A 12,816-nucleotide genomic window follows, 5' to 3' on the forward strand; every position below is an offset into this window, starting at 1 on the left:
GTTCATCTAGTTCTCCAAGTTTTCAGCTAATAGTCTTGGATATTCTGTGGACCCTACTCCCTGGTAGGTTCTGAAATGTCATGAGGGGGCACATGTGTGGCTCAGTCGGTTGAGTGTCTGACTCTTGGTTTCGGCTCAGGTCATGATCTCAGGGATGGAGTGTCACATTGGCCTCTGCCCTCAGAGGGGAGTCTGCTTGAGATTCTCTCTCCCTCTCCTTCTGCCCCTTCCCCCCCCCCACTCTGTCTCTCTCTCTCTCTCTCTCTCAAATAAATCAATCTTTGCATAAAATATCTTGAGATGTCTCTGCTCTACTTTTCATCAGCTTTCTGTTGAGGGTTTAAGCTTCCCTTTCTGTACAGCAGCCCAATATTTGCCACGTGTACTGATGAGAAAGCTACGTGTATACTTGAAGCGTCCTGAGTCCTCACCAAATGCTTTTCAGCCACTCTGCTCCCACAGTGACCCTCCTCTAGGCTTTGTGTGGAACTCAGCCATTCTCAGGCTGAGAATTGGCATGCCCCAGGGTAAAATGGCTAGAGAAGAAAGCTCACGTCTCTGAAGTTCTTTGCACCCCTCGGCAGCGTTCTCTGTTGCCTGCAAACGATTATCGCATCTCTCTGGGTTTTCTAGTTGGCCGGTAGAAGTGGAGCTCTTGCCTGTCAGCTCCTCCGTCTCTCCGAGAGCTGTGTCTCCTAGAGGCTGAAGCAGCCCTGATTTTTCGACTTCAGTCTGACAGTTGAAAAAGGTTCACTTTCTCTACTTGGGCATTTATGTTTCTATTGATTTGTAAGAGCACTTTACAAATTTCCCAAATTTGATTTTCTTTTCTTTTTGGATTCTTTAACCTTAAGGTAGAAAATGCTTAAGCTTTATTATCAATTCTGCTAGCCTTTCACTTCGCTATTTTTGTACTGTTATGGTTAGAGAGACCCTTTGTGCCACAGAGGACATACTTATCTTTTTCTACTAATCTTACATCATTTTTTATGTTTCCACATTTTTTTAATCTAGAATCAGTGTTGGCATATTGTTTTAATGTGTCTGTTTAACCATTTGTCTTGCCTGTCTATTATTATAGATATAGAATTGTTTTTTGCTCTTTCTCCCAACAAAAGGTTTTCAGTGAGATTTTGATTAGCATTGCATAAGATTCATGAATTAACTTTGAGATAGTTGGGGTTTTTTGTCGGTCTTTTATTTTTATCTCCTAGGCAAGTATGTCTCTCCGTTTATTCATTTTTATGTCTCCCAATAAAGTTTTGTCATCTTCTGTATATACAATCATTTGGTGTAAAATTAATTTCCTATTTTGAATACTCTCCTGATTCTTAATCATTCTGCCACCTTCTTGTGTGCATCGCAGGATGCTCTGTGCGTACCTTTATTACCTACCCTGTTGTATTGAACTTAACAGTTTCCGTCTCTCTCTTCTAGATTGTAGGTGCTTCCACGACAGGGACTATGTAATCACACTCATGAGTTTGTAACTACACATAACAGGAGGTATCCTTCTCTCCACCATGTGGTTACTTTGTACATGGGCGTATTATATGCACCTGTGCGTTTATTTCCCCCCTCCCATGTTATCTGAACTCTCGTTTCAAGGAATCTTTGTTATCACATACGTAGTTTAGTTAATTTCTGTCATTTAGATTTTTATATGCCTTACACCAAAAAGCATTTAAGGCAGCTCAGTGACCTGGGTTAATTAAAACACTCACTTCACCATCCAGTGTGATTCATGTACCAGAGTCCCTGGTCAGGACGCCAGGAGGATTTTGTAAGGAAAAGGAGAGATTTAATTGCTTTTGGGATTCTACTTTGTCTCAGGTCTGAGCTATGTGATTTTCCAAACATTTTATCATTTAACTCCAATAAGAGTCTTATCTCCTGATTTTATAGATGAGGATATTAAGACTTGGAGAAATGAAATACCTTGCCCAAAGCCTCTCAAATTCTAAGGCCTGTTGTGGAGTTTTCAGCTTGAATTTGTTTGATTCCAGAACCCAGGAATCATAGAACTCTGTGATTTTTGAGACCTGTCATGTGTCAAAATCGCTTTTTGTTTTTAATATCTTGATTCTTTTCCCCTTAGCAACTAACATTGTAAGCATTATGTTTTTAAATAGAGAAAACTAGGTGGACTATATCAGAAAGACTTCAAGTCTAGAAATTGAAATTTTTACAAACATATAAATCTGTATATTTCCACCTTCAGAAAATTCTCTAGGTTTACTACTACTCTTTAGATTATGCTCCACTGATGAGGCTACTTAGGGAAGATGAATATATTCTTATTTGATATGAATTTTTTTACTATGCTGTCATTGATTAAGAATCAGACACACTGAGCTCTAGCCTGCTTTATTCTTAACTTTCTCTGTGATCTTGGATCTGTCATTTCTCCTGTCTTTGAAAAGGGGTTAATTATATAGCTTGTCGACCTTAAAAGCATTTTTTTGTGGAATTAAAATTATCAAAATGAAAATGATCTGATAAAATTATAAAGCCCCGTACTAGTAGGCATTATTTATAAATGATACATTCTCCTAGTGGGGTTTTTGTGCATTACTCATTTATCAACTATTTATTGAATGTTATTATTCTGTGTCAGGTACTACACTAGGCACGTGAAGTTACAATGATTTTTCATATAACCTGGTGTTTGCTTACTTGATTTTAAACACTTAAAGGGGACTTGCAGATACTTCTCATTTTTATCTCCCTTACACAGTCATAAATATATGTAATGCTTCTTAAATGTTTTCCTTGAATATTGTTTTGCTTACCTCATGTCGTGAGGTCATAAGATGAGCTCCTTGGTGTATATTGCAAGATTTTTTCTGTTCCAGTGTTCCAGTTTATAAATTTTCATTTACAAATATAATATGTTGAAATGCAAATAGCTTTCTGTGAATCCTGAACTTCCCAAAGAAAGAGACTCCATGGGGATCTTTGGCATCAGTGAGGAAAAAAAATTCTCCACATATGAATTTGGAACTAAGGAAATCTCCACAGGAAACCCATTGTCAAAAAGGTACTTAATGAGCTTGACCTGTGAGTAAAATGGTTAAGAAGATGGCTAAGGGGGTAAGGTCAAGTTCAAAGCCTTATTGTGGCACTTTTTGCTGGGTGAGTATTACCTGTACCTAACCTCAGTTTCCTACCTGTCCGGTGGGAAAGATGAAAAGCTGTACCTTATAAGTTGCCTATACAGGCCCGAGGGCTGGGCCGCACAGACAGGAAGCATGCTAAGTGGTAACTCCAAGGTCACTCTGACCATGAGGCATACTCCTTCCGCTCTGCCCTTCATCCAGTCCTAGAAGGAGGTCCATGTGCTCCTAGACTCTTGTTCAGAGTTGGCACCAATTAGATTTGCCTTAGAGAGAGAGTGCCACAGTCATCTTTTTTAACATGGCATGAATCATTTCTACAAAAGGGATGAAGGAATTCTAAATATACTCATCCTCGATAGAGTCTTCAAGGACAGAACCACATTTACAATGGAATTCTAGTTCTTCCATAAAATGATTCCCAATTTGACTACAAAGCATGTAGATGTCCTTTCATTTTTCTCTCAAAGTAGATCATAGTCTGTCATCTAATTTGATGGGCAGGTAGCATATGAGCTTTGCCTTTGTGAGGTGAGGGTTGTTCCTTGTACACAGAGAATTGAGATCATTGCTGTAAGCCCAAGTTAACGGGGCTAGTGTCATAATGAGAATGAGAAGGCTGGATGTGACCTGGTGAGAGATGACAGGAAGAAGCTAATGTGGGGAAAATCGAGGGGGAAAAAGTTAGGAGCTTCCTTTACAGTTACTTACAAGATAAAATAGAAATTAACTATCCCCATTTTTAGTATATAAGTATTACTCTCCTCTTCTTTAGTGTGAATCAGATATTAATTTTCAGTAACTGAGTTTGATATTTAGGATATTGAAACCTGTTGGTTTCATTCACAGCTGATGAGTTTAAATGGACTCCTATTTAGGGATGTTGGCAGTATAACAAATGTTTGACTACCAAACATAATAAAAATGAACATTTAGTTAATTTTTGATTGTGTGCTTATTTCCAAAGGAAATATTTCATATGTGATTATACTTTCTCTGTACTCTACTTAAAATGTATGTAGATAAGAGTTGTGTGTATGTCAGGTAAATTTATGCTGTGGTGTGCTTGAAGAACATGGTGTGAATCTCTAATTATGTTAAAAAAATGATTTTCTTAGTGCAACATTATACTCATTATGTACTCTACACATTTAGTTTTTTAATAGATTCCTGGCATGATAATTATATAATCATTCAGTACAGTAGAAGCATCATTATGGTCACATACTAATTAGCTACCAAAATGAAACAAAACAGACCCTAGTTCACAGCTTATTATAAAAAGCGATTTAATATAAAAAACCAAATGTATGGTTAAAATTATTATTTGCTTTAAATGTGAATCTTTTTCCCCCTATGAGACATGGGAAGGAATCCGTGTTCTGGATGCTTATTACCTAATTTATTTCTTGGGCACATGTTACATTTTATTATCAGAGCCCTTATGACCAGACCTGTGTAGTAGAGCATCCAACGAACCTGCCAGTAGGAATTCTAGGCTCAGTACCTGGGTGTGCCTCAGGGCTTCTGCAGAATCAGGATACTGGCCCGAGTCTTCAGACCATATTATCTCTAAGCCTCTGGGAACATGGGGTTAAGCAGTAAATCACTCATTTCTGGGATGCTGGCTTAAACATCTTTGGTGCTGAGGATAGGTGATCCTCAACTGTTTTTCTTCCCCATGTTGCAATTAGGAATACAGTATTTTCTTGCTGGTAACAATGAATCCTGGCAGTTGTGATTCTCCAGGTGTGTTTGTGATGGGACGATTCAGGTGACACATAAGCTCTGGTAGAGGGCAGTAGGAGGGTGCCAATAGGTTGGCAGATCCCTCAGGTAAGTCTGTTAAGCATTGCCCTCACTATCCTTTAGAATTGCTTCTGTGGATAAAATAGGGTTTTACCCAGTATGTCAAGACTTCAGTGTCCTTTGTAAATATGTTTTTGACTACACAGCTTCAGCCACTCCTCTCGTACATCTGTGGAATCTCGGTGAACATAAGTGATGTAAGCTACGTTGTGTGATCCTGGTGCATACTATAAGCCATTAGGAATTAGAGACATTTTTATTGCTGTGTTGTCGCTTTTGGTATCTCAGAATACTATTTCCATCATAAGAGCTACCTTTTATAAGGTATAAAACCTTATATATACCCTTTATAAGTCAAACATTTTATAGATTTTATGCTACATGCTCTTTCTTTTGTGTTTTCCTATTGTCCTTCACTTTAGTTTTGACCACTGCAGGTATTAATTTTACTTCTTACGTGATTTGCAATGCAATTGAAATACACAGGACACACGTAAAATAAAAGAGCATGACTGCGCTTTCTAATGCACTAAATACACAATATTAGTTAGTGTCTCTCATCTTTGATGTAGCTGCTATGGGTCGGGGAGATGGGGTTGCTATGTGGCTATTCAGTTCTGTGTTCCTGCAGTTACAGAATTGTATAGGAAACCAAAATATTTCGATCAAGAAAGTATTCACTAATGAATCAGTGAGTTATATTATTCAAACATCCTCTTTGAAATATCTTTTGATTTATTTGAATATAATATGATTCAAATTGATCATAAAATCATAAATCTTTCAAAGACTCTATTTCATGAAGTCTGTGATATGATGGTCTAGGACATTTCTGCTCACAGGCAAAGCCATGAAACAGTGAGGATCTCCAATTAAGAATTCTTTGAATATCAAAGAAATTAAGAAGAGGACTTTAGGAAAAACGATGAAGTCCTTGAATATTTTTTACAAATGTAGTTATGTTTAAAACCATCCTATAAAAATTAAATGTGTGAAGGGTGTCATAATGTGCTAATATAAAATATTGTTGGAAAAAGTCTGCCAGAAACTCCAGTTCATTCATTTTTTGCTCATTCTAAGAATTGCATGTAGTTTAAAATAATTGTCTAAACTTATTTTAATAGTGTGTGTTGTCCTTTTTCTAGCTAGGCCCAGTCAAATCTTTTTTAGCACTATTTGTTATAAAATTTTAACCCCCTTTTTAAGTGGAGTTACTTCAAATGATCTTTTTTCCAGAACCAACTCTCTTGGGGAATAAGGACCCCATGTATATAAAATAAATGTGTGATTCTGTGGGGATAGCCATACGTTTTTGTTGTCTTTTAGTGGTCTAAAATGAATGTCAGGATTTTAATTGAAATTAATTGTGGCTAAAGTACAAATAGGCAATGTATGTGTTTTCTTACTCAGCAAGCTTAGGCAGAGATCAGGAAATTAATCGTATAAAGCTGATTATTTTAGAAAGGCTAATAAAACCATGTGTTATATAGGTCATTTTCTGGGCCATGGAAATAACTTTATTATAGTTCTATTAATGTCTTCCATTTGTATAACATTTTGTTCTTAGAAAGTGAATCATTATTTCATTACCCTTTGTACTGTGTGTTATTTGTGATGAAATTGCGTGTTCTCCAAAAATTTTACCAGAATGTTCCTTGTAAGACCTCTCCATGTGTTGACTCTATGTCTACAAGCTGAGTCCTTACACATAGTGTAAAAGAAGTAGAAATACTGTTTTAAGACCCAAGTAGTGAAGCAGCTGTTTTTGCAGGTATCTTGTGGTCTGTAATCCTTCAGAACAAGACCGAATCTCAGTAGTCTCAGTCTATGTGAGTTCCCCCACAGCACAAGTGTCTTCTGCTTCCGGAAAGCCTGTGGAAATTCAGATGAGTGCAGTTTGGAATACAGCAAGTACTATTTCACAGACAGCCTATGAGGTATGTTTTTGCCATAGAACTTAAAGAGGCACCATTAAAAAAGCATAGTTAGTATGTAGTTTATATCTGTGTCCATGCCCCCTCAAGCCGTCAAATTGGTGTATGTGAAGTGGTTAAAGCTGTGGATACCAGAGGATTGAACTGACCAGTTAAATGACACTAAAGGAAAAGAGATCCTGTGTTTCCTAGAATACTAATATCTTCGTTCTTGTGTATATCACATGTTATTATGAGTATGTTATTAGCATGTATATTGTATATCTTTGTAAGTATTGGAACTTTTTCCTGAAGTAATGAAGTCATCATTACCTAAAAAATTTTGAAATTTTTCGTTTAACTCAATTTAGTAACAGTTATGCACACTGAAGTTGAGATAAATAACACCTTTTCTAAATGACTTCAGGTACTTTCAGCGTTTCATTGCAAAGGTGACATGACACACCATAAAAGAAGGACTTCTTAAAATAGAGGAAGGTGCTTTTTACCTGAGATACAACTGTGGAAAACCTGGCCTGAAGTAATAGACATTTTTGGAGAAAATTTCTTAAAGTAATATTAAACTGGACCCCCACATCACTAGAAAAGTTGAATTTTTGGAGTCTCGAGTGCAAGTTAAACTGTACTTCTGAAGACACAATGATAAGCTGGGAACTCTAAATGAGAATTACTTTGCTTGTTAAAAGCTCTTGCTGGCTGCTTTCATAAATTCATAATCCTTTAGTTAGAAAGGAGAAGATAATAGAAGTTTTGGTCAGATGTTACAGGAAACAGCCTATCTAGAAAAGGGAGGAATAACTCCTAGAAGGCAGAGGTCACGACTTACGGTGTGTGTGCATCCTCTGTGCTTTGTCTGCTGGACCCCAGGCATTCGATGGCCACTGTTAGCGTGCCTAATATTTATAGTATTACGTTTACCACTTTTATTTTTAATGTACTTGAAACCATAGTATGAAAAGATTCCTGATAATTAAGAAAAATCGTTGTTCACCTAAAGCTCCTACCTTCATGAAGAATTTTCTCCTCTGAGCATCCATTAAGAGCACCATAGGACAATTGAGGATGCTCGTATAATTTCATATATTGAATGAAAGCATTCATGCCTTTGATAGTCCTACCAACTTGAAGTTATTAGATTCCCTGGATAAACGGAAATGTGGATACTCTACCCATAAATTCTCAAAACATCTTTATAGTAGAGTATTAAGTTCTTTTTAAAATATGATAGTTTTGTTGTTGTTGTTCTTACTAGATGTATAAATGCTTTTCTTTCAGTAGATTGCATTTCTCTTTAAAAAAATTCTCTCCTCTGTCTTTTAAAGATCTCTTTCCTAGTGCAGATGCCACCACTCGGACTGAAAGTGTATAGAATTTTGGAATCAGCAAGTTCAGACCCACATTTAGCTGAGTATGTCCTGCATAATGGTAATGTAAAAGATAAAGGAATTTTCAACATGAAGAACGTAAAAAGTACTGAAGAAGATATAACTCTGGAGAACTCCTTTGTTAAACTTCGGTTTGATCAGTCTGGGCTTTTGGAGGTATGTTCTGAATAGTTTTCAAATTCATGAAAGGCTTATCACTTTTATTATAATATGTGCAGATTACATATGCCGAGGGGGGAAAGTCGATGCAAATACTCTGGGAGAAAGGATGGATGAGCTATATGTATCTGATTTATGTGGTCCACTGTGACCACTTGCTCCTAACAAGGGTGGTGTGTGGGTGCTGCTGCTCCGTGAACTGTTACTGGTCCACACGATAAGTATAGAAGCTGTGATGGTTGAGAAAAATGTTTGTGGAAACTCTGAAAGCACAATGACACAATAAATTTATGCTTGCTGAATCTAATAATAAAAAATTTGAGTGTATATTTTGTATATCACTTTAAATTTAACTTTTCTAGTAATTCACTCTTATTGTACTTCACAAAAATATTGGTCCATGCATACTGGAAATAAAAAAATAAACCTGCTTCTTCAGTACAGAAAGTCTGAGAAGCACTGGTCTACATCTCTTAATTTGTGTATCTCTTTCTTCCTTAATGAAGTGTGTTCTGACTTTTTGTTTCTATTGTGAAAGTTTTAAATTCTAAGTATTAGCTATAAAAGTATACTTTTAAATATAAGATTTGGGGTGTTCATCCAAGAATCGTGAACATTAGAGGCTGAATGTTAGCATTTTTCTGTCTGTCTTGAGGTTTTTTGGTGTTTTTTCTTTAATCAACATATACATGGAACCAGATACAACATTAAAATCTTAATATAGTGAGTTGCTTTTAAACATTGTTTTTATCCTTAGGAAATGATAAATAAAGAAGACAGTAAACATCATGAAGTAAAAGTGCAATTTTCATGGTATGGAACCACCAGTAAAAAGGACAAAAGTGGTGCCTACCTCTTCTTACCTGATGGGGAAGCCAAGGTAAGTGCCAATGAACTGAGCTGTGAATAAGCATTTATTGAAAGAGTAATGAAGAAAATAATAAGTTCATCTCATTATTTTGTCATCTGTTAGGTATAGATGAGTTGGTTCCACTATTATATTTCCTTATTGACACTTGGCAATTGGTAGTCGTGAGTATTAGGTAAATAATTTTGCAGGGTTGGAATTCATTAAGGTGCTACAATGAACAGTTGCTCTCCATGGAAAGAAGCCAGATTTGATGGAGGGTTCAGGTGCTGTTGTGGTGTTCTGTACATATGTGGCACAGCATATATACAGAGACAAATTATCTAGCCATAGGAGAAGAATAAATTGCCCAATGGGCCATTTTTCTCCTTAACTTTCAGCACTTTAAAAAACAAAAAAATTGGGCGCCTGGGTGGCTCAGTTGGTTAAGCGACTGCCTTCGGCTCAGGTCATGATCCTGGAGTCCCGGGATCGAGTCCCACATCGGGCTCCCTGCTCAGCGGGGAGTCTTCTTCTCCCTCTGACCCTCTTCCCTCTCATGCTCTCTATCTCTCATTCTCTCTCTCTCTCAAATAAATAAATAAAATCTTTAAAAATAAAAAAAATAAAGAAAAATGTTTCCCTCCCCTTGACTGTAAAGGTGTAATATATATAAGTTTTGGCACATTTTTGAAAATGCAGAAAACTGAAGAAAACAATAAAATTTACCAACTATTCCGAAGGCCATGCAAACCACTGCCAACATTTTGATGTATTTTTTATTGTCTTACTATGCATATCCCTTTCTCCCCCATTTTCAAGTTTTGTCTTCCTACATTTACATATTTTTTCATTGTGACAGTGCTCACAATCAAATGGTATATTCTTCGAAAACACAATTTTAATATATACTGTTGTGATTAAAGGTCTGAGGGTCCAATGTCTAACATGGGGACTATAGTTGATAACACCGTATTATATGATATGCTGAGAGAGTAGAACTTAAATGTTCTCACACACACAAAAATGTTGTATATATGTGGAAAAAAAAAAAGAATTTCCTATTGTTGCATATGTAGATTTTCTCCCAATACCTCAATACTTCACTACTGTAACATTGTGATAAGCTTTCTTTGTAGCATTCTTTTTATGCAGTGATGATTATTTCCTGAGAATAACTTTCTAGAAGAGTCATTTTGTGTCAGTGGATGAGGCCTTTAAGACTTGATACGTACTGGGGCGCCTGGGTGGCTCTGTCGTTAAGTGTCTGCCTTCAGCTCCAGTCATGATCCCAGGATCCTGGGATTGAGCCCCGCATCGGGCTTCCTGCCCAGTGGGAAGCCTGCTTCTCCCTCTCCCACTCCCCCTGCTTGTGTTCCCTCTCTAGCTGTGTTTCTCTCTGTCAAATAAATGAATAAAACCTTAAAAAAAAAAAAAAACTTGATACGTACCATTTCTCTGTCCTCTAAAGTGATTGCGTAAATTTTCACTCCCACCAGCATTTTTGAGAGTAGCTCTCTAATACAGCACTCCAAGCACTGAGAATCAGCCATATCAAAAGCTTTACCTATAATAATGGGTGAAAAATATTTTACTGTTAAGTTTTTGTGATTATTAGGGAAGCTAAACTTCATACATTTATTTCTCTCTCCTATATCTTTTGTGAGTTTCCTATATAAGTCCTTTGACCGTTTTTCTACTGGTATGACTTACGGATCTATAAGCATTCTTTATATATGGTAAAAATTAATCCTTTTTCCTATATATTGTGGAATGTTCCATCCATGCGTCATCTAATTTAATTATTTTATGCTGTTACAGTATTTTTTTTTTAATTTTTGTGTAGTCCTGTATTTTTTTCTTTAGAGCATCTTCCTTTGCTCTTCTACTTATATAGGTTTTCTCTACTTCAAGATAAGTTAAATATTCTCCATATTTTGTTGCCTAGAGACCTGTCTCCTGCAGAAGTTACTTTTGTTCTTCAATTTAGAAAAACCTGCTAACCAAAATCAAATAATTTTAAAGAAAAGCATTGACTGTTCTAAGGAGTCTAGTTTTTTGTTGTTTTGATTTTTTTTTTAATCAGTGAGGAATTAAAGGTAAACTACAGCTCATAGTAGCCATTCTAGGAAGGGTGGTGCATCCTAAGTATAAGCTGTATCAGTCTGTTCTCACTTAGACAGGAATTTGGGTTTTGGGTTTGCTTTTTTTTTAAGATTTTTATTTATTTATTTGAGAGAAAGAGGGCACAAGCAAGGGGAGCAGCAGGAGGAGAAGGAGAAGCAGGCTCCCTGCTCAGCAGGGAGACTGAAGTGGGGCTTGATCCCAGGAACCTGGGATCATAACCCCAGCCGAAGGCAGATACTTAACCAACTGAGCCACCCAGGCACCCCAGGAATTTGGTTTTGATTGAGTGTTCTTATACTAAAGAAAAAATGAAAAGTAGCATACTTATGGAATATTATGTATGGACAATTGTGACTAATTTATTTAAAATTATTCTATCTTTAAATAGCTCTAATATTAAATAAAAAGTCCAAGAGAATTATCATATGTTTACAAAGAAAAAATAAAAGACTATCAGGGAGGCAGGTGGGGGCATCAGAAACAGGTAGGAGCCCAGAAATCCCCATGCCAGCTTTCATCTTCTTCCCTTACTTTTTAGCTATATAGTAAAATTAGATCCAAGAACTTTGTAAACTCTTAACGCATTATATTAATTTCAGAATATTTTTTCTAGAACCAGAGAGGTACATTTGGAAGAAAATTGCACAGTTCTGAAAATCTGATGCTACTTAAGTAGTTCGCAATGCAAGCCTAGGTGCCATTGTTGAGCTTCTGCAGCCTGTAATGCTTAAGAAAATATAATTCCTTCCAAAAAAAAAAAAAAGAAAAAGAGAAAATATAATTCTTCATAAATGCTTTCAGTGTGTTCCTGTGTCACAGAAGTTAAGTTCTGTTCCTGTTTTTTCTTGACACTAGATTCGAAATGACGAAACCTTAAACCAGTGGTTGCCATAGTTTTTTCAAGTTTGTAAATTTGCTTTATATTCAGCTAGGGCAGTGTGTTTTAAACACTAGTAAACCTCACTGTGATTAAGCGATGTCTCTGAATCCTGCTTTCTGTTTGCTTAGATGACTCCCTGTGGTCATCCTTGCCACCTGCCCCCCGACCCCTGAACATTAGGGGGCCACGGTTATAATAAATGTTTGCCTGGGAAAATGTCACTGCTGTAGAATGAATGGTATTTCTAATAAATAGCAGATGGACAATATAGAAGGGTTTTAATTATAAATTTTTATAGCTGGGAGGAATGTTTGTAGATCATCTAGGCCAGTCAAGTTGTAAACATTTTTATTTTCTATTTTCAGTACTTTTTGTCTAATGAAAAACCTTATACTCCATTTTTATAGCATGCGTCTGTTCTGATACCTTGTAAGGTTTGGTTTTCACTTGAGATTGCAAATATCAGGTGGTATGTATTTGCCATTTGGGAAATGATAATAAACATCCCTTGGAAAAGTTAAAAGCTGAAATTTTTCTTAAAAATGTCATTTCCTCCTCA

At 36.4% G+C, this 12,816-nt stretch overlaps 1 protein-coding gene across 2 annotated transcripts in view; it reads left to right on the forward strand.

Moving 5' to 3' along the window:
• Positions 1–12,816, forward strand: part of MAN2A1 (mannosidase alpha class 2A member 1) — a 166,141-nt gene that overhangs the window by 113,629 nt on the left and 39,696 nt on the right. For both annotated transcript variants that reach the window (XM_028102691.2, XM_088023423.1), the window contains 3 exons: positions 6,697–6,862; positions 8,182–8,400; positions 9,161–9,283. In XM_028102691.2, coding sequence (XP_027958492.1) covers positions 6,697–6,862; positions 8,182–8,400; positions 9,161–9,283 — 508 coding nt within the window. The remainder of the gene's footprint in view (positions 1–6,696; positions 6,863–8,181; positions 8,401–9,160; positions 9,284–12,816) is intronic.

Source organism: Eumetopias jubatus, unplaced genomic scaffold (assembly GCF_037043125.1).
Source record: "Eumetopias jubatus isolate StellerSeaLion01/CBP00866 unplaced genomic scaffold, mEumJub1_p1.0 scaffold_5, whole genome shotgun sequence".
In the NCBI taxonomy this organism is placed as follows: domain Eukaryota; kingdom Metazoa; phylum Chordata; class Mammalia; order Carnivora; family Otariidae; genus Eumetopias; species Eumetopias jubatus.